Source organism: Podospora pseudopauciseta, chromosome 4 (assembly GCF_035222475.1).
Source record: "Podospora pseudopauciseta strain CBS 411.78 chromosome 4, whole genome shotgun sequence".
NCBI lineage: Eukaryota > Fungi > Ascomycota > Sordariomycetes > Sordariales > Podosporaceae > Podospora > Podospora pseudopauciseta.
This window is the reverse complement of record NC_085894.1, coordinates 3,997,874-4,022,755: the sequence shown is the minus strand read 5'-3', so window position 1 is coordinate 4,022,755 and position 24,882 is coordinate 3,997,874. Positions and strand designations below refer to the sequence as shown.

General features: G+C 53.8%; 12 protein-coding genes across 12 annotated transcripts; 5 read left to right on the top strand and 7 right to left on the bottom strand.

The window, feature by feature from the left end:
• Positions 1–979: 979 nt before the first annotated feature.
• On the bottom strand, positions 980–4,607 carry QC763_404290 (uncharacterized protein). The gene is made up of 6 exons (XM_062912072.1): positions 4,431–4,607; positions 4,206–4,366; positions 2,672–4,114; positions 2,532–2,609; positions 2,164–2,476; positions 980–2,111 (listed from the first exon to the last, which is right to left on the bottom strand). Exons 2-6 carry the CDS (start codon positions 4,334–4,336, stop codon positions 1,365–1,367), a joined length of 2,712 nt encoding a protein of 903 aa, XP_062766359.1. The 5' UTR covers positions 4,337–4,366; positions 4,431–4,607; the 3' UTR covers positions 980–1,364.
• A 167-nt stretch (positions 4,608–4,774) lies between these two features.
• QC763_404300 (uncharacterized protein) lies at positions 4,775–7,082 on the bottom strand. The gene is made up of 5 exons (XM_062912073.1): positions 6,226–7,082; positions 6,113–6,161; positions 5,885–6,049; positions 5,446–5,813; positions 4,775–5,385 (listed from the first exon to the last, which is right to left on the bottom strand). The coding sequence occupies exons 1-5, from the start codon at positions 6,739–6,741 to the stop codon at positions 4,846–4,848; spliced, it is 1,638 nt and encodes a 545-aa protein (XP_062766358.1). The 5' UTR covers positions 6,742–7,082; the 3' UTR covers positions 4,775–4,845.
• QC763_404310 (uncharacterized protein) lies at positions 4,775–9,605 on the top strand (the record flags this gene model as incomplete). The annotated part of the gene is made up of 2 exons (XM_062912074.1): positions 4,775–8,455; positions 8,537–9,605. Exons 1-2 carry the CDS (start codon positions 8,334–8,336, stop codon positions 9,603–9,605), a joined length of 1,191 nt encoding a protein of 396 aa, XP_062766357.1. The 5' UTR covers positions 4,775–8,333.
• A 1,313-nt stretch (positions 9,606–10,918) lies between these two features.
• On the top strand, positions 10,919–11,912 carry QC763_404315 (uncharacterized protein; the record flags this gene model as incomplete). The annotated part of the gene is made up of 2 exons (XM_062912075.1): positions 10,919–11,143; positions 11,208–11,912. The coding sequence occupies 2 exons, from the start codon at positions 10,919–10,921 to the stop codon at positions 11,625–11,627; spliced, it is 645 nt and encodes a 214-aa protein (XP_062766356.1). The 3' UTR covers positions 11,628–11,912.
• Positions 11,913–12,000: 88 nt separating this feature from the next.
• Positions 12,001–14,287, bottom strand: QC763_404320 (uncharacterized protein; the record flags this gene model as incomplete). Its single annotated transcript, XM_062912076.1, has 2 exons — positions 12,001–13,266; positions 13,323–14,287. 2 exons carry the CDS (start codon positions 14,285–14,287, stop codon positions 12,201–12,203), a joined length of 2,031 nt encoding a protein of 676 aa, XP_062766355.1. The 3' UTR covers positions 12,001–12,200.
• A 239-nt stretch (positions 14,288–14,526) lies between these two features.
• On the bottom strand, positions 14,527–17,454 carry QC763_404325 (uncharacterized protein; the record flags this gene model as incomplete). The annotated part of the gene is made up of 2 exons (XM_062912077.1): positions 16,200–17,454; positions 14,527–16,133 (listed from the first exon to the last, which is right to left on the bottom strand). The coding sequence occupies exons 1-2, from the start codon at positions 16,672–16,674 to the stop codon at positions 14,527–14,529; spliced, it is 2,082 nt and encodes a 693-aa protein (XP_062766354.1). The 5' UTR covers positions 16,675–17,454.
• Positions 17,455–18,082: 628 nt separating this feature from the next.
• Positions 18,083–18,580, top strand: QC763_404330 (uncharacterized protein; the record flags this gene model as incomplete). Its single annotated transcript, XM_062912078.1, has 1 exon — positions 18,083–18,580. One exon carries the CDS (start codon positions 18,083–18,085, stop codon positions 18,578–18,580), a length of 498 nt encoding a protein of 165 aa, XP_062766353.1.
• A 1,377-nt stretch (positions 18,581–19,957) lies between these two features.
• Positions 19,958–20,779, bottom strand: QC763_404350 (uncharacterized protein). The gene is made up of 2 exons (XM_062912079.1): positions 20,296–20,779; positions 19,958–20,218 (listed from the first exon to the last, which is right to left on the bottom strand). Exons 1-2 carry the CDS (start codon positions 20,568–20,570, stop codon positions 20,023–20,025), a joined length of 471 nt encoding a protein of 156 aa, XP_062766352.1. The 5' UTR covers positions 20,571–20,779; the 3' UTR covers positions 19,958–20,022.
• Positions 20,780–20,922: 143 nt separating this feature from the next.
• Positions 20,923–21,569, top strand: QC763_404360 (uncharacterized protein; the record flags this gene model as incomplete). The annotated part of the gene is made up of 2 exons (XM_062912080.1): positions 20,923–21,292; positions 21,368–21,569. The coding sequence occupies exons 1-2, from the start codon at positions 21,138–21,140 to the stop codon at positions 21,567–21,569; spliced, it is 357 nt and encodes a 118-aa protein (XP_062766351.1). The 5' UTR covers positions 20,923–21,137.
• A 276-nt stretch (positions 21,570–21,845) lies between these two features.
• On the top strand, positions 21,846–22,609 carry QC763_404370 (uncharacterized protein; the record flags this gene model as incomplete). Its single annotated transcript, XM_062912081.1, has 2 exons — positions 21,846–22,088; positions 22,141–22,609. 2 exons carry the CDS (start codon positions 21,846–21,848, stop codon positions 22,141–22,143), a joined length of 246 nt encoding a protein of 81 aa, XP_062766350.1. The 3' UTR covers positions 22,144–22,609.
• QC763_404380 (uncharacterized protein) lies at positions 22,232–22,963 on the bottom strand (the record flags this gene model as incomplete). Its single annotated transcript, XM_062912082.1, has 2 exons — positions 22,232–22,612; positions 22,686–22,963. The coding sequence occupies 2 exons, from the start codon at positions 22,961–22,963 to the stop codon at positions 22,252–22,254; spliced, it is 639 nt and encodes a 212-aa protein (XP_062766349.1). The 3' UTR covers positions 22,232–22,251.
• A 316-nt stretch (positions 22,964–23,279) lies between these two features.
• Positions 23,280–24,807, bottom strand: QC763_404390 (uncharacterized protein; the record flags this gene model as incomplete). The annotated part of the gene is made up of 2 exons (XM_062912083.1): positions 23,743–24,807; positions 23,280–23,658 (listed from the first exon to the last, which is right to left on the bottom strand). Exons 1-2 carry the CDS (start codon positions 24,357–24,359, stop codon positions 23,280–23,282), a joined length of 996 nt encoding a protein of 331 aa, XP_062766348.1. The 5' UTR covers positions 24,360–24,807.
• Positions 24,808–24,882: the final 75 nt, after the last annotated feature.

Sequence of the window (24,882 nt, the reverse complement as noted above, 5' to 3'; positions counted from 1 at the left end):
GGAACCTTATCCGCACCGCAGGCTGGCATCTCTCCGAAAATGGGCGGCCAAGCATGGGAGCAGCCATAACAAGCGTTCTCCTGGCCAGATGATCAGAGATCAAAGCCTAATTTGATGCGGACTCCAACACTTCTGCGCATCATCTGAGAATGGCGGTCTTGTCTACCATACAACACCCTTCTCTTTCTACGACTCAGCTCTTGGGTGATATCACAACGTCGTTTGTGTCATACATTCGCTCGTCCTTGTTCGGCAGAGACGACCTCTCGATCCTCACCCTCTCGTCTTCTTCCACCATCCTGGCCGTTTTATCCTCCGTCTCTACCCAGTACATCATTGAGCTCAACGTCTTGGAAACCCGACCGCTCTTCGAAGGCGTCTCCCTCTCCTCTTCTCTCTTAGCGCCTTTTCAATCCCCTGGAAGACCCCACAAAACTACACTGTACCCGATACCTCGGCCTCGATTGCCTCTCTGTCCAGGTCTGGGCCAACGACAGCGGTAGATATGGTCCTTATCGGCTCAGATAGTCTCTCGCCATCTGGCGCCGTGGTAAACAAGACCAGGCCGTTATCTGCTGTTCTAACGGCAAAGTGCCTGTCATCAACCACCAAGATTGTGATGTTAACAGACACGGCCAAGATCTCCAACAATAAGTTACTTCGAAAACTACTGTTGGAGGATAGCGTCGATCGCAAGACTCATACGAGGAAGATAGCGATCCGTTCCAAGTTATACGAGCTTGGCGGGCCGCCTTCAACACCGAGAGAGTGAGGAACGGGGCAGAAGACCTGCTTCAAGCCACTCCGCGGGGTAACAGTTTCAACAAAGGACAGGTTGTGGTGACCACCAAGAACATTCTTTTCAAATGGGTTGCTGGTGGCTTGGTCGACGCATATATTGCCGAAAAAGGCGAGTGGACCGTGACAAACATTGCAAAGCAGGTGCAATATCTGGTGAAGGAAGAGAGCAACATTTTTTGGGGACTTGTAACATACTTGACATAACCTTGATGCGGTAGAATTAAAAACAGAACTCTGCTATCTGCCCAAGTTGCGACTCAGTTGCTGACACATTCTCGCCCTGTTACGCAAAAGAAAGAATGATATCTGTGCGACATACTCGGGTACATATTCATGGCTCGCCCTAGAAGGCTGCGGAAATATTCGTCAATCGTTCATTACTCGTAAGGTAAAGAAACAAAACAATGTGCCCGTCACGGCCCCCTTTTTCTCTGCATGGCGTCCGGTAGAGGAACGAACCACGGCGACTCAAACCACCGTATATATAGAGGTGTATATAAAAAGTCCAAAAAGAAAACGCTGAAAAGACAGAAAAAGAAGGCTTGCATCGCTTGACCTCTGTACTAGTATCCTCCGAGGGGGAACGAACAGTTTGAGTTGGTATCTGAACTGGAACTGGAAAGAAACACAAAACATTCTCCACCACCGTCACCCTCATTGGAGTTGTCCTCCAACAGGAGCCAGGACGTTAGCGTGTCCCAGATCCGCCTTGCGTACCCCTTCTTGAAGCCGTGGGCTTGCTTGATGGGGCGGCCCTCGAATTGGACGTCATGCATCGGCACATCTGCACCAAGGTCTGTCTTGGAAGTGTTGTTGTTGCGAGGCGCCGTCATGGCGCCCAGATAATTCTTCAACGCCCCGTCGTCGTCCCAGAGCTTCTCCTTCTCGGTCTGGTTATGAATCCAGTCCCGTAGCTCGCTGACAAGGAACCTGAGGTCGCGCAGGACCTCGAAGCAATCCTTGGCATATGCACAGCCTGTCTCCTGCTCCTGTTTGAAGACATCAATGGCCCAGTCCACATCAGCCACCAGCTGCGTCCGAACATTAACAAAGACGAGCTGGTACATGGTGAGGAAGACGGCAGCATTGAAAATGTGGTGCAGATCCTGCACCAGCAACCTGCCATGCGGGCTGTTTTGGCGCATCAGCCATCCGAGGCGAAGATTGGATTGCGCCGCATCCGTACACCAGCGAATCTCTTCCACCAGGGCGTTGTCGTAGATATTAAACATCTGTCCTGTACTGACGAGGCTAGCAATGGCTTTCCGCACTGCTGTTAGAATCACAGGACGAACGGTGAGGATGATGAGCTGATGGCAGAGTGTCAGCAACTGCGAAGTCTTATCGTCAATGAGAACTTACCTGATTGTATGACATGTGCAGTGACCAACATGCACGATCGCGACCGAACCCGGAGGGAACTTCCTCGGTCGTCAAGCTATTGGGAAGATGCAGTTTTGTGTGGGCATCCGGGGGGAGTTGAAGAGCAGGAGGGAGGGCCTTCAGCCATTTTTTCAGACTTTCGAGGGATCGTTTGACGTGGGATTCCGCCCTGGCCCTTCGATCTTCGGGCTTCTTGCCATCTGACTGTCTGCGCAAGCCATTATAAATGATCTTGTGAGTGATGCGGGACAGTTCCAGATGGGCCTTCAGGCCGACGGGAGATGGAAAATGGCTACAAGACAGATGTGAGAGGACATCATAATGCAAGAGAACATGGGAGTGCTTACGGGCATTCTCGGGGGGGCCGAAGTGAGATGCCATCATCCGGGATTGATGGCGTGCGTCCCAGTAAGCAGCTCAGCCACCTGGAAGAGTGTCAGTGGAAGTGCTCCAGCGTCATGCGAGAAAAAGGAGCCGTGGAGCATACGAGTCAATAATGTAGAGTGTCCAAAACGTTCTGACTTCGGCCTCATCGTCGGTGTAGCCGCGATGGATTCCACGAACTTCGCAAACGTGCATGGCGTGTTTCACCCAGAGATGCGCATTGTCACGTCTGTTGATCTCAACAAGGTAGAGCGCCAATAGGCCCATGACGGCGGCTTCCTTGATGGTGGAGGTGCCGAAGTCCCAGGGGTCTCCCAGCAGATGGCGCGAGGTGGCATAGAAGTCTTCACCCAGACGGCCATTGACGCGAGAGTCTTTGCCTGCAAGGCCGAGAAGGCTGTTGAAAGCAAACGCGGCAAAGGTCAGTGCGAGCGGGGTTCGCTGTTCGTCATCCCGGGGCACTTGGAGATATTGCTCTCCATGAGCGGTCACGATTCGGTCTCGACGAGCGGTACCCAGGGCCGAGAGATCAGTGAAGGTCGGGAACGACCAGAACATGATGCCGCCACTTGGGAACAAGTCGTCAGTGGTCCCGTCTTGGATGAAGTAGCGGACCTCGTCCAGCAGCTTGGCCATGTCGGGAGCTGGAGGCAGGTGTCGGACTGGGTCCATCAACGGCGGCCCAAGCAAGGCACGGGAATCGTCGGTTTGGTACCTTCCAGTAGTTTGTGAAAACATGTGCTCGGGTCCCTTGGAGATCAGGGCTGCTAAAGGGGTGGTCAGGGTGATCATGTTCTTGATGTTGTCAAGGAATGTTGCTCCGGATGACGCCCCCAAGTATCGACTTGTGCCAGTTGAGTCGGCCAGCATGCGTCCTTCGTCACTTCGAGGATCAAAGCCAGTGCTGGTGCTGAGATAAAAATCCGACCGTTTACTCAAGATGGATGAAGTTGAGGGTGATGCCGAGCGAATCTTGTCCAGCTTGTCCCCAGTTTGCGGTGATTCACCCAGCGGCGGCCTCTCCCGGTGTTGGTGCTCCGCTATATGATGTTGATGGTGCTGCTGCTGCTGCTGCTGTCGTTGTTGTTGTTGTGGTGGTTGTTGGAGGAGGTAGTGGTGGTGCTGCTCCTGCTGCTGCTGCTGACGGGGTGTTGGTGGTTGCGGCAGTGGTGCCGCTGTTTGCGGTGCCGGGGCTGGTGGTAACGGCGGCCGTGACGACTCAGCATTGACAACGTCTTCAGGCGACACCTCGTCTTGGAAATGTGAAAGCTCGGGCAGCGGTGGCAGCTCACTCGCGGGCTGGTACTCTACCCGACCATCCTCATGAGTGATCTTCCGGACAAGCTCGCCGGCCTCGAGCTGACGCTTCAGCTCGATTGCATGCGGGGCCCATGCTTGGAGGGCTGTCAAGGCTGTCCATTGCAGCTTTGGAACGGTGACCTTGGGGACGACCTCGGGATATTTGCACGGGCGGTTTGTGTTCCGGCACTGATGGCACGGTGTCTCCCCAGTGCACTTAACCCGTCGCACATTGCAGTTGTTACAACTTTGGAGCGGTGGCACGGGGCCAATGTTAGACAAATGCGCGAGGAGAGAAGAGGAGAGGAGAGGAGAGAGAAAGAAGTGAACAAACTCACGCCGAGGAGACCCGCTTCCTCTCCTCAGGCAAAACCTTTTTTCTGCGGGGATTGACGGGCAGGCGGCCGTCGACCAGCTCGGGCTTCTTCTTTCCAGTCGAAGTGGAAGGCGGTTTCGATTGCCGCGGCATGGTGGTTATAAAATGACCATGGATCACTGACTGGATCACCGATGGATGAGATGGGAGCTGCGATGGAGGAGAGAGAGTTTCCAGGTTAACGTACCCGCAGTGTGGAGGAGGAGAGGTGGACTTGAGTGTTTCCTGGGGGCTTGGGCGCCCAGGGTGGAGCTTTTCCTAGGCGGGCTGCGGAGACGACACTCTTCTTGGCCTGGGGACCATCAGGACGTGCGGGATGTGTGGGTTACGCCCCAACCCGGGCGGTACTTGCGGTTGAGGGGGGTGGGGTAGTCTGCGCCGATGCCAGTCCTGGACCAATCAGACCCTGCTTACGGCCAGTAGCACAAACAGGTGAGAGCTGCCAGTGTGATAAATGATAACGCAGTCACACCTCACTGCAGCACCCCGCGGAACTGACCAACATGTCCCCGGCCTGATGTTGGGGGGTGGGGGCGTGTTCAATTCTGCTACCTACCACCTGCTGTGTTGTATGTACTGACTGTACAGGTCTTCCAGTTACCTTACAGGTCGTATACAAACACCCATTTGCGGTCTGCATGTCTGACAGAGTCGACACGCTCGGCCTCTATCTGCTCGGCGCTTTTCGATTTCCTGATGGCCGCCCTGCGCGCGTTCACCGCCCGCAGTGTGTAACGATACGCTACATAACCGGTGAGGGCAACACCGACGAATCCCAACGTCACCACCAGCGGCAGTTTGTACCCGGGTGCATACTCGGCTCGGTAGAGCTGCGACCCGATGGCGCCCGCCAGGTTTCCCAGCCCATTCGCGCCCACCACCAGCGCCCTCTTCCCAGCCGTCGGTGTGTTGCCGCTGAGCCAGGCCACGGTGAGCGGGGGCGGCACGTAGCTGCCAAAAAGAAACACGCACAGCGACGCATACTTGGCTGCGTTGCTGACCGATCCGACCACCCCGACGAGTCCCCCCAGCGCCACCACCAGTGCTCCGACAATGTGCCATCCCCGCTCCCTGTGCCGATCCGAGCTGGATGCGAACAGGTAGAGCCCGACCGCCCCGCACACCGCTGGCGGCACCGACATCTATGTAGAAGGAGTTAGGCTTCTCGTTTCTTGCTTCTTGCCTTTGCACTTGTCACATACCAAGTTTGCCTCGACCGATTCGTACCCCATACCCTGCACAACCAGCGGGAGGAAGACGGAGAAAGCCGTGACGGGCACGCTGGCGCAGATGTTGAACACCAGCACATACCACAGCTTCCAGTCCCTCAGCGTCTCGACCAGATCCCGCCGGGTAAGGCTGGAGTATTTGGCAGCATTGGGTTCCACGCCACCGACTCGGTCCACCACAAACTGCCTTTCGCTGTGGCTCAGGAACCACGCGCCTCTAGGTCCCGTCGGTAGCCACAACCATGCTACCGCTCCCAGCACGCAGGTGAGAAACCCCTCGATGATGAAGAGAAGCTGCCATGGCTTGAGCCAGGCATGGGAGACCTGAAAGATGGCATATGCTGGTGGCAGTCAGTCCATGTCAGCCCCGTCCTGCTTCGGTGTCGGGGGAGTGGGTTGAGGGCGAACGTACACAGGGCCCCCGAGAAGGCAGATGCAATGGCATACTGTCCATAAAACAGTCCAATCCGCGTGGCCAGGTCGAACCGGGAATAGAAAGAGCCAAGATAAACGATGCATGTGGGGTAAAAGCCAGCTTCAAAGACACCGATGAGGAGACGAGTCGTTATCAGAGCCACTTGAGTACGTGATCAATGCCAATGTCAGCGCCATGGTTCTCGTGTTTCTTTTGGCCCCGTACCTTTTCCCCAGATGAATGCCTGAATCGTGGTTATGAGGCCCCAGCAGAGCTGATCGAGTGGTTAGTCCTTGGCGGTATACATATAACAACAGAACTTGGAGAGGACTGGGTACCATCATGATGGGCAGCCACGTGCTCGGCCCCAGCCATTGTCCCACTGCGGCCGAGGGCATCTGGAACAGGACAAAGGTGACGAAAAAGAGCGACACTGCAAGGTTGAGATCATCCGGCAGGGCACCGATGTCATGCGTGAAGCCTTGGGTTTGCGCATTGCCAATATTCCCCCTGTCGAGGCCGTTGAACAGATACAGCAGCGATAGGAGGGGGAGCAGGTACAAATCCATCTTTCGGTTGATACGTTGCGCCTCTCTTTCGTTTTCAAGACTTGATATCCCCGAATCTTGCATCTCAATGCTGTTGCTGCGAAGCGCGGTGGCGTGTGGAGAGCCAGGAAGCAACGGCGAAAGCACCCCTTGACTTTCGAAAGAGCTCCCATCATGTTCAAGGCGGTATCTGTCATCAGGGTGCTTCAGGTCATGTCCTATAGGGTAATAGTTCGAAATCGGGGCTCTGGAAGAGCATGGAGATGAGGATGGCGGCGGTGATCCATCCTGGTGGCCGACGCTCATTCTTCTTGCAGAGGTACGTTATCAACCAAAGGTACAGCCTGCATGCAGCTCCACAAGTGATACAAACAAACTGCCTGTGTTGCAGCAACGACCACGAGCAGAGAAAGCCAGAAGCAAGACGCGAAGAATCCAACCGATGGTAAAAGCAAGAATCATCAACCTGGAAGGATGACCTCGGGAGTGGCAAAGCCTGGGCCATTACCCATACTTCTTTAAGAGGTTGACCAACTACACACCCAACTCCCGCGGCAGAATGACTGACGTGCTTCGGTCTTCTTTGTTGGTTGTCAAACACCCAACCGAAGTTCGGGATGGTTTCCTTATCCCGAGCCGAATGCCCCAGCACCAGCCTTCCAAGCTCGCTTTCCCCAGCAGGTGTCAACCTTGGACTGTCGTCTGCGCTCGGGGACAAAGAGACAGACAGCTGACTCTCACTGTCGCACACATCATGTGAATGCAGTCAGTATGCGGTGTCACACTGATCAGGATGGCCTTCTCGTTCATCCCATCATTGATAAGAAGTGATAGGGCCCGTGCTGGTCGCGTCGGAGTTCCAGGTTCCACTTTGATGCGATCTGCCATGGGCGTGGCGCCCGCCTCAGCAGCCTTATCCATCGGCTACCTTATCGTGCTTATCAATGGGGCACCCCGTTGAGGGCGTTGAGCCTGGACCCTGGGCGGCCACGCAGGCAGCTCTGCGACCGACCGAGTCAACGGTGCCTTGCCATGTTCTTTGACGGGCACAAACAAAGGCATTGTTTCATGTTTTCCCAGTGATGCAGGCGGCCTGTGTCGTGAGGTCGGTTGTGAGGCACAAACATCAGACGACAGGGGTCTTGTCGCCAGAGCCAAGCCGAGACTTCCGCCCGCCTGTTCGGCCGTATCGTTGATAGCAACTAAAATTATGCCTCAGCAGCAATGGCCCCAGAAACTGCCCCGAGGCACCTAGTGAAGAAGAAGTGCGAGATGACGGGAGAGGTGCAGGTGGCCTGGGCTGGTCTGGATTTGAGTGGATTTGGCAGGAGACATGGGGGGTTTTGCCATCCCTTTTTACTGCGTTTGGCAGTTTGGACCCCTGGCTTGGCCACAGCAAAAATAATGATTACGGCGGGGTCGTATCCGAGTCGCGCATCGCATCGTGAACACTGCCCTGAGGGAAGGGGAGTTGGGTTCCTTCGTGTACCTTAAGGAAAGGAAGGTAGCCAACCAACCAACACACACGTTCCCCAGGCCCCATCGAGTCGCTCAATCGATCGCTCGCTGCTGTCAAATCATTCCTCTTTTTGCCCTTTTTTTTTCTTTTGCTTTCCCTTTTCGTCCTTGTTTTCTTTTGGCATCAACGTCGCCATATTCCTATCAGAACAGTCCAATCCCCGCTGGTGCTCTCTCTCACCGCCCTGACCGCAAACCGCCCCTCCAATGCGATCAACAGCAACCCGATCGGCGTGATTCTCCATCCCCTACCTCGTCCACACACCAAGCAGGCCTGCCCCGAATCTCACAGGGCGCCACGCTCTGAGCGCAGCGCAGCCAGCCAGCTCACCAATTCGACCGTGTCTGCGACTTTGTTGTCGCTCTTTCGCTGCGTGCCCATGGCCGCCTTCCAAAATATGCCCCAGGCATGGCGTCGCCTCATCTTTCTGATCCCCGTTCTCATCATCACCCTCATCCTCGCGTCGGGCTTGTACACTGGGTCGCTGCCCAAGCCGCGCATGTAAGCTGTCCACCACCCACATGCCAACTCCCGTCACCACACCTGGCATTTTGCTAACCATCACGGGTGCTACAATCGCAGGCCCAAGGTGGTGTTTGACGACAGCCATGGCCCATTCCATTCCGACTGCCAGGCGAACCATACTCCCCCGAACCTCGACAGCCTCCCGGACATCATTCGCGCGCTCTGGCAACCGCTCATTCTGCCCATCACGGCGCCCCGATTCGTGACCCTCGACGGAACCGAAAAGCTGCTGCCTCCCCAGAATGAGCTCGTTCACACGAAGCCCATGGGGAAGAGGATCTGCATCCTCGACGTGGATACGCGCGACCTGGCGGGCGAGGGAAGCATTTTCTACAGCGAAGGCGTTCCACCCTGGGACAAGCTGGGCAGTCCGTCGGCAGGCTTCCTCAGCCACTATCTCTACGCCCAAATTCACGGCTACTCGTACAAGTTCATCCGGGCACCACAGTATGCCGACCGCGCCCCCCACTGGTCCAAAGTCATCTTCACCAAGGAGCTCCTCAAGGAGTACGACATTGTCGTCATGATGGACTACGATGCCATGTTCCCCTCCCCCGAGGTGCCGCTCGAGTGGATGCTCAACTACTGGAAGATCGACAGGGACGTCATTGTGGCCATGGCAGAAGATCCTGCCGGTGAGCCCAACTTCGACGACTCGGAGAAGCACAAGGTCAACATCAACTCTGGCTTCATCATTGCGCAGGCCGGGGAGAAATCACAGCGCCTGTTCAAAGACTGGGCCGAATGTCCCTCCGAGGTGCGCTACAAGGGATGCGCCAAATGGGCCCAGACTTTGTTCCACGAGCAAGCTGCCTTCAGCACCCACGTCCGCTACGACTTTTTGGATGGCTACAGCATTGAAACCCACCCGCAATACATCCGCATGCTGCCGTGTCAGGAGGCCAACGGAATTCCCGAAGTATCCGGGTCTGGTTGTGTCGGACACCTCGTGCGCCACTATTGGGGGAGGAAAGGCCTGACGAACCGGGAGTTTGGCCACAATGTGATGGCTGCCCTCACACCTCTGCTCGTGCAGGCCGCCTACAAAGAACCCGGCCATGTGGAGGATCTCCGGAGCAAAGTGCTCAAGGGCGCCGAGGTGTTGGATAAGCCCCCAGCGAGGTGACGCGGGGTTGGGGCGTGATTTGTTTTGTTTTTTCCCTGCAACTGTTGGCGTGTTTCGGGGTACGATACCAAAGCGTGAAATAAAAGAACACGGGCATGGCGGTAAAAGGTAGACGTGAGGAGGAATTGAGGTCGCGTGGGGGCCAAGGCGGATGCTGGGCGTTTTTGGCGAGTGAACTTTTCTGCGTCATGGATGGCTGGCGATTCTTCTTATCTGTCCAAGGTGTTTGGTGTCATTGGGTTTTGTTGTCACATTTACAGCAACAGCAGTGCAGTTTGGACGGACTTTGTACCCTTTTACAACACCTGTACAACAACTTAGGTGGCTCTGCTGGAGAAGCCTCGCTTGAACGCGTGAAATAAAATACTTAATATGAGGATATCCAAAATGCACAATGATTCTCAGGTGCAAGATGTTGACATAAATCTCGCGAGCCATCAGCATCATTTTCGGCAGACATGGTCGGCTTTTGCGTGGTGATGGCGGTTCACCTGGCTCGGCTTGCATCACGACGAGGCGAGGCAGCACTGGACCTCTCTGCCCCTCATGTGTGTGCCTACAGAGGCAAGGTGCCAGAGCAGGCTGTCTAATTTAACCCATCGTCTCGGGCAAAGGGGCTGTCACTTCTCCATCAACCGGAAAAATGCATCGCGATGTGTTTTGTCCGGTTACGGTATCATCCCCCATCCCGGCTCTCGACGTCGGCTGTCGTTTTTTGTCTTCATCTAGAAAACGTGGCAACCAAACGACGCCAAGCAGTGACAGTTGTATATATAATAGCCGCAGCAAAAAGCCACATGGGCCCCATGGCATCGGAGCCTTAACCGTCAGATTCTAGCACGAATTCACAGGCTTCCAAGCTACAAGTATGGTTCTATACGCGGATTCAAGGCTTTGCTGTGTGGGCCAGGCAACTGGGGATACCCTCGTGTGCTACCCAGCTACACTCCCACCTGTATCATTCGGTCCAAAATAAACCCGTAGAGCGAGTCGGCTTCGAGTTCGGCAACCATTCTCACCCATCGACTTTGAATACCTTTGGCTTTAAGAGACAGCGTCGGTGATGTATAGCCGAGCATGTGTCATCTTGCTGGCAAGATGGAAGATGAAGTGGTTGAAGCGACGCCTCAAGGTGTTGTTGACTCAGGAGCCTAGATCACCAACAGCCAAACCACCGTCTATAAATACGAGGCCAATACTTACTCCTTCAGCTCGCTCTCCTCCCACCATCAACCCACACAAGCCATTCGTCCCACACAGGCCTTCTTTCGCTATTCGAGTCATACAAGCTCTCCTCCGCCATCTGTGTCAACATGCAGTTTCCGCTCGCAGCATTGATTGGTACATTGAGCACCTTTTTGCTCAGTGGTACCGCCACCGCCTCGCCCGTCTTCAGTGACCACGCCATGGCCATGCAAGCCCGTCAATCCACTCGAACTCTGGGCTTTATAGGGTGTTCCATGGCCGAGAACGTAGCTCAAGGCTATGTTTCTGTCGGGGGGGTGCGCCTATGGGAACCCTACGGAACCTCTGGCATGGTATGTCGTTGTTTTGGCCCTTTTTTGATCTTGGAGACTGACCTTCCATCTACCTGCCTCTCAGGTTGTCCAATCGTGGACAAACAGCAACTCCAACTCGTGGCGTCTCTTCGACCAACAGGCCGCCCGTCACGGCAAGCCCACTGCTGTATGGGTACAGATTTGCATCTTTGCTCAGCAGGGGGTAACCTACGACGAGGTTAAGCGTCTCATTGCCAATGCAAGACAGCACGCCGCCCCTGGAGCAGAGGTCTACATCACGGGTCAACCCGTCTACGAAGGTGGCAACACCTGCTTCTTGGCCGGTAGCAAGGGTCCTGAACTGACCGACAGTTTGGCCAAGCGAGCGGCAGAGGATCCCGAGTTGAATGTCAAGTATCCAGGGCAGTTTGTGCTGAAGCCAGGCGAGGTGGCGGATGGGTGTCATGCCAATACTGCTGGGCAGCAGAGCTTGGGAAGACAGGCGCTGGCTTATTGGGGCTGAAATGTCCATACATGGGAATGTCCATAGGCATTCCAAGTTAAGGCCGGATCATCATGGGCTCCAGGTTACCGAAAGAGCCCAGTTGATTTGGGGAGGATATCCAGGGACGGTGGTTCATAAAAGACTAGATTCTTCATCCAAGTATCTAGCCTGCTACTTCTTGCTAAGTACACTCAGGTATATCGAGTCTTTTCCCTCATGCTACCTATTCGCACTGCGCTTTTCCAGCAAGTGATTATGAAGATGCTAAGCTCGCGTGTTGTCTGTCAACGCAGTGAATTCGTGACTTGAGCAGCAAAGGGAGACGGAGCTGGGAACGGCCAAGGCTCGGCTGTCTTGGATCACTCGCAATGTTCAAGCTAAACATGTGAAAAGCTGGGTTTAGGGGGAAGTCGGTTTGTTTTCCACAACATGTACTAGGTTGTTTATCCAGCCAAGCCTCTCACGACTTCGTATAGAAGTAAATGAATAAATAAATATCTGAATACAGAATAGATACTCATACAACCCTCCAAACAGAACAGCTGTACCGCAAAGTCGCGTGACAGAAATGACTCGGTGGTAAGGTCAACCTTACCCACTTCGGCCGGCCTCCTCCAAAATCATCTCCCCGAGCCTTCTCCCCACCATAACAGTAGGCGCCATGGTATGCGCACTGGGAATGGCAGGAAAGACGCTTGCATCCGCAATTCTCAGATTCTCAATCCCGTGCACCCTCAACCGCTGATCCACCACGCCGCCCTCTGGTGAAAGGGACATGCGACACGTCGAAGTGGCATGCAGAGCAGAAGCCCACACTCGTTTTGCATACTCGTCAATCTCTAAATCCGTCACAGTTTGCCAAGTCTTTCCTCTGTATCCCTGAGGTACCTGCTGCGACGATGAAGAAGACATTTGGGTGTGAGGATCAGTGATATCTGGAACCCCCGCTGAAGATTCTGCCTTTTTGGTCTTCCCCTTGGCCCTTTTGGCCTCAATGACAGAATCAAGATACATGAGGTCCATCCCTGGCGCGAAGCTCAAGACAGCGGAGTGGGGATACTGGTTGGCAAACTCCTCCGCAAATCTCATGCCAAATCGCATTGCTTTTCTCATGACCGCCCAATCTCTCTCGTCCGTCATCATGGGGTAAATGATTTTGATGGCCGGGTCGTCCTCACTTCGCCCGGATGGAGAAGGTGAAAGCTGGACTTGGCCGCGCGAGAATGGCTGGACGAGGGTTGCGTACCAAGACGTAAGAGACTTGTTTGGAATGACAGCTTCCATGAAGGTGTTGACGGGAGTGACCATAATCTCAATGTTGGGAATGTTGGCTGTGTCATTGGGGTCCATTGTGCATTGCCCCGTGTCTGGGTTGCGGGTGAGAATCGACATGGACGTGTCATCAATAGCGCTGCTCTGGACAAAAAGCGTTCTTGGGGTGCTGGAGGCCGCCAGAAGACCTTTGCCCCATATAAGCCACTTCAGAAGCTGCCAGACGAGTACAAAAGGGTTCTGGAGAGAATGTATGGTGTGATTTTGCGGTATTTCAGACATGATAGGAAACGAAGTGTGGTCTGTCAAGTTGCGGCCAACGTGGTTCAGTTCTCGGACAACAGGAATACCAAGAGGAGTGAGTTGATCTCGAGGGCCAATGCCGCTGGAAAAGGGAAAGTTAATAACCATGTGCGGGAGAGTCAGAGCGAGAGCTCATACCTCTTCATCAGGAGCTCTGGTGTACCAACAACCCCGCTGCAGACAATGATCTCCTTTTTGACCTTGAACAGATTCATGCCGGGGTGTTTCCCTGTAGCATCTTTCACCCATACACCTTCGACCCTGGCGCCTGTTGAGTTGAGCTGCAAACCTGTCGCTGTATACCCCGTGGCGATGATTAGATTTGGTGTCTTTTTCACTGTTTCCGAATTCAACCAAATCCTGTTCTGTGAGGCCTTCGTCCCCCTCTCATCAACTGTCTGGTGCATCCTGAAACACGCCTGTGCCTTTGCCCTCGGCGAGTTGACATTGCCCTCCAGAGGCAGTCCAACAGCCCCGGCGGTCTTGTCCACGAAGGCAACCATCTCTAGAACCTCATTCGGCTCCCTTCGCGGTACCTTCTCTTCAATCATTTCAAAGAATGGCTCAACCTTGCCCCAGCTCCATTCTGTCAAACCAAATTCCTTTGCCCAGAAATCGTAGCCGGCAGGTATGCCCCTCGTCCACAACGATCCATTGATCCTACTCGTGCCCCCCATTGCCTCAGCAGCCCATATCTTGGCCCGCTGCTGTCGAGTACCAAGCACAGGCTCTGAAAGTCGGCATACTGATTGGAGTCCAGGCAACTCGAAGTTCTGAGAGAAGAGCGGGTTGCGCGAGAGGAGATTGTCGCGCTCGTGGCCTTTTTCGAGGAGGAGAATGCTGACGTTGCGATCCGAAGCGAGTGTAGAGGCAAGCACACAGCCGGCCGTTCCTCCGCCAATGATGATGTAATCATGTTCTTTGGGCGGTAGATGTGGCGGCGAGGTGGATGGCAAGGGCATTGTGACAGCTTGGTATACTTGAGACTGTGTATAGTTGTAGAGAAGAGGTTCTCCGTGCGTAGGTAAAGGGTGTGTCGAGGCCAAATATACGGTACCTGGTAAGTTGGTTGAGCCAAGTGTGGGAGCAGCTCCCAGATCCATCAGTTGGCTCCTTACCTACCATTCTACACCCCACTTTCTCACCCAAATTGAACCAACAGACTTCCCAACATCACCAACAAGCCAAGTTCATTCACGTCAATATCATGACCAACTGCATATGGAAGTTCTGTAGACCTCGTGTTCATTGCCAAACATGGCTGGAACCGAGGCAAAATAGGTAAACATGCTAGGTATTCTGTGCATACAGCCGGGGTATCAATGCGACTCGGAACGAAATCTCAGAACAGATACTGGTCCCATCGGTCCTCATGGTAAGCAAAGAATAGCTCGTCCAAGCTGTGCCCGTGGTCTTCGCCCAACTCCTCCACGAATGCCTCAAACGTGGGTGGTCGCCTTGCCGCCCTCTCCGGATCTGGCTCCTCATCACCCGAATTGTAGTATTCGGACGCCTCATCCTCTTCTTCGAGTTCTGGATAATCGTAGTCATCTGGAGGGATGAGTAAGCTCCCTCCTCCGGTTGCTGGTGCAGCTGCCCTCGATGGCCCTGGGCCTGTTTCCTCTCCTGATTCCCACTCGTCACTGTGACCTTCATCTTGCCCTGCCGGCCCGGCTTCCTCATCATCATCCTGAAATTCGGGCTCGTCCTCGTCTCGATAGGAAGGCAGCAAATCAAATGTTCGAAACTGAATGCCAGCCCAGGCACACCGTCGTCTAACAGCCTCCACCTCCCTGCGGAACCTGCGGTGAAACTTGCCCTCGGCTGGCCAAGAGTGAATGGCCAAACTGATGGTTGCCAAGTTGGGCGATCGGGTTCTTGATTGGCAGAGGCACTGCACACCGTGCAGCACCATGTCCAGGTTGGCCATATAACTTTGTTTCCAGTCATTTTCCGTGCCCCACTCACACACCAGTGTGAAATCCTGTAACGACTCGGGCAGGAGCTGACACAGCCGCTCCCCATCGTCCTCCTCCAAAATGCCCAGAGTTCCAAATACCCCGCGGTAGTCCAACGTGAGGCTCTCGAGGTGGATCAGGTCGGGGATGCACATCAGCCGGTGGTTCTCGGGTTTCCTCGGCCTCTCCCTGCCCCGAGTAAGATAGTGGCCCTCGGAGAATGCGACCAGTTCCAGTGCCCTGAGGGTGGCTGCCCTCTCTCTGAGGGCTTCGCTGAGCGTTTTCCCTTCTGGCAAGTCCTCCCGGTCCTCATCTGTCGAGCTAGCCTCAAAATGCACAACCAGCGTCTGGAGATTGGTGCAGGCAAGGCAAAAGGCCACCAGGTTTGGCTCCCGTATGGAGCTGCCGTAAAACCGAATAGTCTCGAGCTGAGGCAGGGCTGGCAAAGAAAGAGTCTTGCTGTCCACGGATGACGTTACTGTCGCTTGATCGCAGCAGAGTTCTAATGTCTTGAGCTGTCTCAGCTGGGGTAAGATCGTAACGGCATAGTCAGCAAGTATGCGGGACAAGGATCGGTCTCTGGCTCCGTCTTCGCGGTTACAGTAGATGCGCAGCGAAGTCAAGTTCCTCAGCCGATCCAGTGGAAAGAAGAAGGAAATGTCAAACCATCTCCACGCGACCTGACCTCCGACTGGATGAATATACCGATGGAGAACCCTCCGTGCAGGGATGGAAACAGGTAGAACAAAAGCACCCGGCCGTGGTTGCTGCGGCTGCTGCTGCTGGTCTTGGGTTTGTTGATACTGATCATGATGTGACTGTGGTGGGTCAGGTTCGTCTTGTTGCGGCTCGGTCAAGCTGGTTGCGGTCAAGGCATGATCGGGGAATGCGACAAGAAAGTCGCGCAAGTTGACCGAGTGAAGAAGAACGCGCTTGAGCAGTTCAGAAGCGATAGAAGTGTCATGGCTGACTGGTGGTATAGCCCAGGTGTCTGTGCATGCAATACTTGTGAGCAGAACTGTGCATTGTGCCGTGGTGTGATCAGAGACCGACATACCACCGCGAATGTTGGCCCACTCTCTATATGTTCCTAGAATGGTGTTCTCCTCAGCCAGGCTGACAAGGCAGCTAAGCTCTCGAACCCAAGGTCGAATTTCAGGTCGAGTGTATAGACGGTGATATAGGACGACCAGGGATTTGGGGTTAGGGATGATGATGGTGTGGTACAGCAAGGGCTTGGCGATGGCAACCATGCGTCGAGATGTCTGGGCGAGAGCCAGCAGGTTGCGGTGGCTAGCCAGCCAGTGTGCCCACTGATGTTCGGCATCGCGGAATTCCCAAGTGCCAGTGGGACGGAGGGCGAATCGGGTCGTCTGGGGAGGGGCTGGGACGAGGATCTGTGCGATGGGGATCAAGAGCTCGTTGGGAAGATGCTCCAGCCCCAATCTGGTCCGACTTGGCGGTTCTGATTCTGATGGCAATGATAACGACGCCATGGTTCTAGACAGGACGGACACAGCCGGCAACGCCATCTCAGCGGCAGAGCTCAGCTCCCAACACGCCGAGTTGCCCCAAAAAGAAGGGAAGAACACCACCTTGGTACGCCGGGGTCACCTATGCAGGTGTGATATAAGTGACGAAGAACTGGGTGGGCTGTCTGCGGCGGCAGACGGAAAAAACAACCCTGCGCCGTTGGGGGGAGCCGCACCCATCGGGCGCTGCGCAAACTCCAGGTCCTGCTTGCGAGATCCAAAGGGCGCGAAAGGGCGCATGCTTATGGCCAATCGGGACGATCTTTGGCCCTTTAACACGCTGAGGCCGTCGGCATGTTCCGATCTCGGCGCTCGGTGTCGTGGTGACGAGGGTTGGGATTTCTGTCGCTATAGGTTTCCAGGCAGCATAGTGCAACTGTTCTGTCGCGTGGGAAAAAAGGGACGACGGTTCAGGGAGCTGGCCAAACTGCTCAACAGAGCGGGTGTTCATCCGCAAGCAGAAGCTCGTTGGGTTGGGCCAGAGAGGTGCAACGGGATTTCAGGGGTTGCTCGAGCCATTCTGCAGCCCTCTTTCTGCGGGGATGCTTGGGACCCGGGGAGGGGGCCTAGGTAGACATGCCGACATCGCTATTTTGCCCTTCCGCCAGAAAAAGCTTTCATGTTTCCAGGGCGGTCTGGATATTTGCAATGTGTCAAACCAGTTTTTGACATCATGCCATCCGGGTGGCACAGAGTGGAGAGTCACAGAGCCAGACGGACCGTGCAGTCATCCCAGCCTGCCAGATGCAGCAGGTGATTCACGGAGCAAGCGAAGACGACCACCCGGAAGGAGTGCCCGGGTGGCAGGACAGAGCCGGGGAGCAAGCCAGGCTGTTGACCACTTGGCCATGCATTTCCCCCCCGCAACCGACGCCAGACGCACGTGTCGTGGGCTATCTACCTTATCTCATCAACCTCACAAACACACACTCGACGGGAAACGTAGCTCCGCACTCTTTGCGAGCATGAGCATTAGGAGGGACCAGCAGCTTCCTAATCTAGATATGCCGAGCCGAAAGCCGGGTGCATGCAACTTTACCATCCCAATTTGTCCACCTGTAGATCTCTTCTCTACCTGCTGTCAGATTCACCTGCCATCCGCTGCGATTTTGGATGCAGTAGAGTTCAAGAAGCCTCGGCTTGGGTTCTGATTTCTATCCCGTTGCCGGCGTGGGAGGCTGTTGCTGTCTTCATTCGACGCTACACTTTGACATGGCCAGACTGGGTGTTGTTCAAACATGGAAAGCAGCTCGGTTTTGAATGGGAAAGCTGCCACCTGCGGGAGTTGTGCCTGCCGAAGCTACCTTAAGGAGGACAGGGTGTGCACGGGCTACGGTATTGTGGGGGTTGTCAGCCAGAGCCCCGGGAGATGGTACACCACCACCATCACTTTATACACGCTTCAAAAATGGCCCTCTCACCTGATATTGTTGAATTCATGGCTTCGGCGTCTGCTAATCTCGCCAGTCGTCACATCATTCTTGATTCCTCTCAGCCCAGGGACATCTTTCACTTTGGGGGCACATCTTCTCAGCTTGCCGATAGCCGTCTGTCCCTGGCCATTCAAGGCAAGAAAACAGCCACCACCTCCTGGCCTGTTCCCAACCCTCTGCGCTGGGGTGTGGGCGATTACTCCGTCATTCTGGATGGGAACGGCAAACCTGGAGCGCTGATGCAGACCATCGAACTAAAAGTCTGCAAATTCCGAGATGTCGCCGATGACTTTGCGCTGGCCGAGGCCGAGGGTTCAGTCGATGAATATAAGCAAGGGCACCGCGAGTTCTATACTGAACAGCGTCTACGGGATGGGAAGCCGCCTGAGGAGTTTGGGGACGAAAGCGAGGTTCTCTGTGAAAGATTTGTGATTGTTTTTGTGAGAGAAGATCTGAGACCGCACGCACTGTAGTGATTGGAATATCGTTGCTCTCCATTAACTCCTGTCGTCAAAACAAATGGGTATTATCATTACTGCAATTCTGACCGCCGTTCCAGCCGCCTTGCTTCACCTGCTGCTGCTTTGTCTGTCTCAATTCAGCCTTTGCACAGACCCGCCAGGTCCATGTGTCTTGTATATCCCATCATAGTTTTCAGTTGCCACGATCTTATGACAAGTGGCGCAACGGTACTCGGTGTCTTCAAACCAATGGGCGAGGCATGGGACGCAGGCAAGGCAGACGCAGAGCAAACAGCAGAGAACTCCCGCAACCCTGTTAGTAGATATATAGTGTCAGCAAAACATGGTGGATAGTTGTCCGAGATACCGCGATGAGGAGAGGAAACATACACCTGCATGGTCGACCCTTCCTTTCGGACTTGTATCTTGGACGTCTGCAAACAAAATGGACACTGGATCCATTGCGTCCGCTCACCAATCTGATTGAGAGGTGTTATAATGATCTGACCAGGCGTGGCTGTAGGTGGTGCTGTCGCCTTTGGTTGGGCGGTGACGGCAGGGGTCGGCGTTTGTAGGGCCCCTGGACTACCAGGACCAGCACTGTACTCAGGTGGCGATACACCATCGACGGCTGGACTAGGAAGATTGGCCAGAGGGAGCTCTGTAGGTGATCGCTCAACTTTTTGCGACATAATGAAGGGATAGTGTTGATTCTCTAGCTGGGGTGCGACAAGAGGTGTTTGTAGGGAGGCCTTTCTTCAGGAATGTGGCAGCAGGCGAGCGCGGTTCCTTTTAAACCACGCGCTCTCGCGCACATGAACACAAGCTTGGCAGTGACTCGACATTTGTTTTCCAAGCATAAACTAAAAGGACATAAGAACCTCGCATATGCTCCACACCAAGCACGGGTTTTCTGCCTTGCCTGCCAGGTGAAATATCAATAAAGAGGCGCAGTTGGTGTACGAGCTGCTATTCTTTGGCTAGTTCGGATTTGGATTATTAGCTACTGGCACACTGCCTGTTTGCCGAGAGCAACCCATAAAGCTGGTAAAAGCCAAGCCTGAATGCCCAGAAGTAGGGCACCGTATAGAATTGATGGCTGGATTTAGTCGAACTTGGCTCTGCCGAAGCGAAAATCGGCGAGGCAAAATCCTCCAAGGTGGCATCAGGTTTGGTGAATCTTGCCATGAGAATTTACGCTACTGCATCTACAAGCCTCCTCCTAGGTAAATAGGTAGATAGACAATTCCAAGACTTGCCAAATCATCCAACCCAACAGCCTGGATGTGGAGCCAGTTCGGCTCGGGCTCCAGAATGGAGGATAACACTCCAACATTCCCATGCCTCCTTTTCTTGTGCAGCTGTCAAAGCCTACCCAAATGTATCACGCAAAATTGCAGGTAATTCAGTGAATTTTGGATAAAAAACACTCGCTGAATTAGAGTCTACCTTGTCTACCTATCAAATGTTCGACTATGACCCCCTGGTCCAAACGTCTCCATCGGGCCCTTGTCTGGATGGCTCGTTGCCACCTTGTTTTGGCAGTCACCGCAAAAGTAATCGACCGTGTCGTTATGGGTTGGTCGGTAAAACATCCCGATGCCTCCTGTGATGATGGACCAGCCCAGCCACATCTTCAATACACCGTTGCTGCGTGGAGCGCGCGGGGACCAGTTTAGCACGTTGAATTGGTCCAGACGCCATAGAGTTGACTGTTTTTGACTTACTGAAAACCCCTGGTTACGGCCCTTCTTACAGGAGTGCCTTTTAAGCAGAATGGGCAGTCGATCCACCGGATATATGGGCCGTGGTCATATTCGTGTAAAAGGTGAAGAGGTATCGTTTGGATGATATCCTCTCGTTCTGCTGTCGGAGAGAAAGGGGTTGGCAACGTTGCAGCATAAGGAGGTGGCGGCAATCCGCCAGCACCGACTTGAAGCTGGCAAGAATTATTGGTGACTGCAGAGGTATATGATGGAGGTTCGAGATTACTAGGCTCCATGGTGCAAAAGAGACAGTATCCTTAACAAAACGCTGATTATCGCCGGGAGAAAGCGAGATCCAAAGCCAGCCAGAGCGGGGTAATTGTCGGGTTTTGTGGCAGCAGCAAGCCACAAAAAGGAAAACGCCATGTGACTTGGGCGGTGGCGTGAGATGGTGTATACGATTAAGCAAAATATAAGCGAGAGCTGATAGGTAAACCTTCCTAACTTCCGGCCTCTGGGTTTATAATGCCGAATGCAAGACTGAGTTGTCACGGCGGACCGGCGCGTTTGTCGCTTCAACGGATTCATACCTACCTTGACTTTTAGTTTCAATTAGTAACCGTGGGCAGGTTGAGTGACAATGGTCCAAGCATACTGTACACAGAACTAGCCCACGTTGCGGACAGTGGCTTTCGTGGCGCCGCCGTAATGCCGCTGTGAATGGCTTGTTCCTGTTTCAGCTAAGGCAAACCAGGAGTGTTGGTATAGATGCCTAGGTCCTATGCTCAATCACTCTGTACTCCCGTCTATTTGTTGGAGCACACATTCATCGATCTACCTCAAACTCGAGCAGCACTACCATCATGGGTCAAACAGCACTAAATGCTGAGCCGTTGGCCACCCCCCTCCAGATGTTGGGAAATGTGCAATTTGATCCCTCAAGCCCCCCAAAGGTTAAATGTCCATTCTGCCGCCAGGTCACCACGGTTGAACGGGAGGAAGTCCGTAAAGGCACCGAGTGAGGATCAATTACCACCTCATTGACAGCGTGGTCTATGGCAGGGCTAACTGAGCTTGGAATGGCGGTTCACAGGCTATGGAGGAACCTATGCTGTATATTGTCAGCTCCTTTCTGCTTCTGCAGTTATGTGTACTGCTGGGACTATGTTGACTTCTTCTGTGCTGACTGCCATTCCAAGGTGGCGTGCCAGGAGTCTGAGAGAACGGGATCCGGCCTAGTGGTCTACGGACCTGGAGGTCAGACTCAGATGTATCACTGGAGCACCACAGCTTAGAGCAATACCTGATAGTTACAGATATCTGTAGCTTGGTGACATCATTGTATCTTAGAAGAGAGAGTCTTGGCAAGCACCAATAGATCTCCCAGTTGTTTGCCCCACTCCGATGCTCTGGGACCAGCGATGACATCATTGCACCCATCGTCCCCAGCCTTTGTGTAACAAGCCAGCAATCAGGTCGCCTTCAAAACAGTTCAATTTGCCTAATCACCTTATGGCCATCACCATTTCTCGATACCTAGAACTCAACATCAACACACCACAGAAGCCAAAATGTCCGACATCATCGAGTCCCTTAAAGACGTCGTCGATCCTTCTCGGCGTGAACAGGCAACCACCGAGACATATGATCCTCACACCCGCGGGCCATATCCTGACCACAAGCCCGCAACCGACAACAATCCGGGGTCTCTTGCGGCACCTGAAGCATCCCAGCCTGCCTTGGAGAAAGCAGACCCAGCGCGGAAGGAACAGGCTGATTTGAGTGAGACGGGCGCTAAAGAGAAAGAGACAAAGGTAAGCTCCCATGCCCCAGTCCACAGTGTGTCAAAAAGGCTAATTTTGACAGTAAACGAGAGTGGCGACCCGCGGAACGTTCTGGGCATTACAGGGCAGCAAACAAACTGTATGATTAGCGCTTGTGGCACAACTTGAACCTATTCTACAAACTCTATTCCATCTAGTGACAACCGCCCTCATACAAGACGATGTGCTCGGGTACTACATCCCCATCAAAAGGGATCTGCACTAGCAGAGTAGGCTCATCGCTCGGGAATTCTGTATAATGGCCCGCTAGGGTACTGATGCTCTTCAAATCTGCTGCGATGAGCATAGACGACCTGAGAGTTCCTGGGAGGATGTAGGCGGTTTTGGTTTCTGGTTTTTTGTATTCCTGGTCTTCTCCCACTACTCCCATGTCGCCTTCGCCGTGGCCAATTGACATCATGACGGAATCGTTCAGCAGACCTTTTCCAAGTCCATCAGTCGGTCTCGGAGCCGGCGATGTGATTCTGATAAGTCCGTTCAGTATTATGGAGAGTCTGCGTGAATAATGATTCTTCAGCAGAATGCTCAAAAATGGGACGCCAGAGAAGACTTATGGGGACAACAAACTGTGCGTGTGGTGCCCATGCCTCACCAATGTAAGTATGAGGTTCAATGCGTGACCAAACTGCCTTTGTCGTTTGCCCACCAACAACGTAATTGGCCGCCTGCATTGCGTCGACTGGAAGTGAGGCCAGTTGCCAGCATTCCAGGACCGAATACCCGTCACGGGATGACAATGCCGTGATGTTCAGAAGAGGATGGGCTGGTTTGGTGGCCGTGTCAGTAGATGCACTAATGCACCGGAAAGCAGCTGATATAACAACCAGATGAAGAATGGACCACATGATTATTGTTAATAAATAAACAAGTCTACCGGTATGATTTCGGGAAAAACTATCTTAACCCAAAAGTCTTGGTGATATAATGCAGCGAGAAAGGAAAGAAGATGGAATGGAATCCGAGTGCGGACAAGGAGCGCGACTAGATCGTCGGACGTCCGGGACACTTGCGGCTACTGGCATGAAATTAAACCAAGAGGATGTGGCTGGTGCAGGTGTAAGTCTTGGCCACATGGTTGACAATTGGAATCTATAGTAGGGTAGGTAGGTCATACATATAAAATTGACATGCTGGTCTGTGTAAAGACAAGTTACAAACATTCTACTGCTTTACAACCCCCTTTACAGCCTCCCTGGCGTTCGCCAACTCCTGCTGAAGTTCAAGAAGCTTCGTGACATCTGCGCCGTGAAGAATCATGCTATGCACCTGAGCTGCTTCGGTCAGGGCATCGCCAGGTGCAAAGCAGAAGCCCGCGAGGGGCTTGTTGTGCTTCTTCAATGTTGCGTAGAATTTCTCCTTTGCCTCCAACCATTCGGGCTCACTGCCCATTCCAAAGTTTGCAGGCAGATTCATACTGATGCGGCAGTCGAGCGCTCCGAGCCACACGACATCAATATCGGGGCACTCGGTGAGGATGGCGTCAAGGTTGTTGATGCCGGCAAGGGATTCAATTTGAACCATGACCGCCGCTTGGTCGTTCCTACAGCCGTTCAAGTCAGTCTCTCGTCTGCCTTCCATACCTCGTGGGTTTCGAAAAGAAGCAGAGAGGGAAAAGAAGGCTTACCAATTCTGCCAAACATCTCTCGCACCGTCGTAGCCCTGATCGGTGAGGGTAGGAATCAATCGAAAGGGTGGCGCTGATCTTGTGCCCCTGTTCTTGGTTCCGAACTTGGAGCTGCTCATGACATGCTTTGCCTCTTCAACCGTCTCCAACTGAGGGATGACAATGCTGGCGCCGGCATCGAGGGCAAAGCCAATGGCAGCGTGGTCGTGGCCGGGAACCCGAACGAATGGGATGGTTTTGCCCTGGCTCATGAAGATGGCGTCGTGGACAAGAGACGTCATGGTCTCGACGTTGCAGGAAGTGTGCTCCCAGTCAATCCACACCACATCAAACCCAAAGGGAGCCATGTAACGCATGAGCGGAATCGAAGATAGGCCTGCGTAGAAGCCGATAAGAGGTGGGATCTTCTTCTCGTGGGCATCTCGTATGGCTTGACGGGCCCGGTGTGGTTGGAACATGGAAGGTCCGAGGTAGGCTTGCATGCCTTGAGGAGGGCCGGACGGGTAAGCAGTTGTCACCTTAGGACCAGCAGCTCGGCGCTCTTCGAGCGCCTTGGCCAGCGGGCCAAAGCTCTTGATCTCCTCCTCGGTAAGTTGTGTGCCGTTGGTTTCAGGCATGGTGAATGTGTGAAGGCTGAGGTTGTGTCTTTGGTTTGTTGAGGGATGAGCCTGTGTGTTTGAGGTAGTTGCGATGATAAATCTGGCTTCACTAAATCGGTGAAGGGTCGCAGATGCCCTCCTTCTTATAGGCTTTTCCAGTGCCAAATGGTTTTGGTATTATAAATCAACGATACAAAAGATCTTGCGGTGTGCTGCCCGGAACTATATCATGTCCGCGTGGGCAGCTCGGTCTTAGCGGAACCCCCTGCCATCGTTCACTTTGTTTATGGGATCCATCAAGTAGGTACCAGGCAGGTATCTACATGGTGGCTACCTGAGCTAGAAAGTGACTAGCACGGCTTATCGTACCACTGCTTTACCAGAGCAGAGTACTGGGCTAACGACATTGTATCCCATATGGTCGGTTCCCTGTTAACAGATGACGCCAATGGTGTTACCTCCAGCCGATGGGCCTGCTGTGTCTTAAAGGAGCCACTTTCGGTGCCTTCGCAAATACACAACGTCGCGGCCGCAACCACCA

Excerpts from the sequence above, each read along its gene's own strand:
- QC763_404290 (XM_062912072.1), bottom strand. The coding sequence starts at position 4,336 with ATGCCGCGGCAATCGAAACCGCCTTCCACTTCGACTGGAAAGAAGAAG. Across the intron at positions 2,477-2,531 it reads CGGCCCCCCCGAGAATGCCC|CCATTTTCCATCTCCCGTCG; the intron begins GTAAGCACTCCC and ends TCTGTCTTGTAG. Across the intron at positions 2,112-2,163 it reads TGCACATGTCATACAATCAG|CTCATCATCCTCACCGTTCG; the intron begins GTAAGTTCTCAT and ends CTCTGCCATCAG.
- QC763_404300 (XM_062912073.1), bottom strand. The coding sequence starts at position 6,741 with ATGAGCGTCGGCCACCAGGATGGATCACCGCCGCCATCCTCATCTCCA. Across the intron at positions 6,050-6,112 it reads GGCATTCATCTGGGGAAAAG|TGGCTCTGATAACGACTCGT; the intron begins GTACGGGGCCAA and ends CACGTACTCAAG. Across the intron at positions 5,386-5,445 it reads AATCGGTCGAGGCAAACTTG|ATGTCGGTGCCGCCAGCGGT; the intron begins GTATGTGACAAG and ends CCTTCTACATAG.
- QC763_404350 (XM_062912079.1), bottom strand. The coding sequence starts at position 20,570 with ATGGAGCCTAGTAATCTCGAACCTCCATCATATACCTCTGCAGTCACC. Across the intron at positions 20,219-20,295 it reads GCCGTAACCAGGGGTTTTCA|CAACGGTGTATTGAAGATGT; the intron begins GTAAGTCAAAAA and ends CGCTCCACGCAG.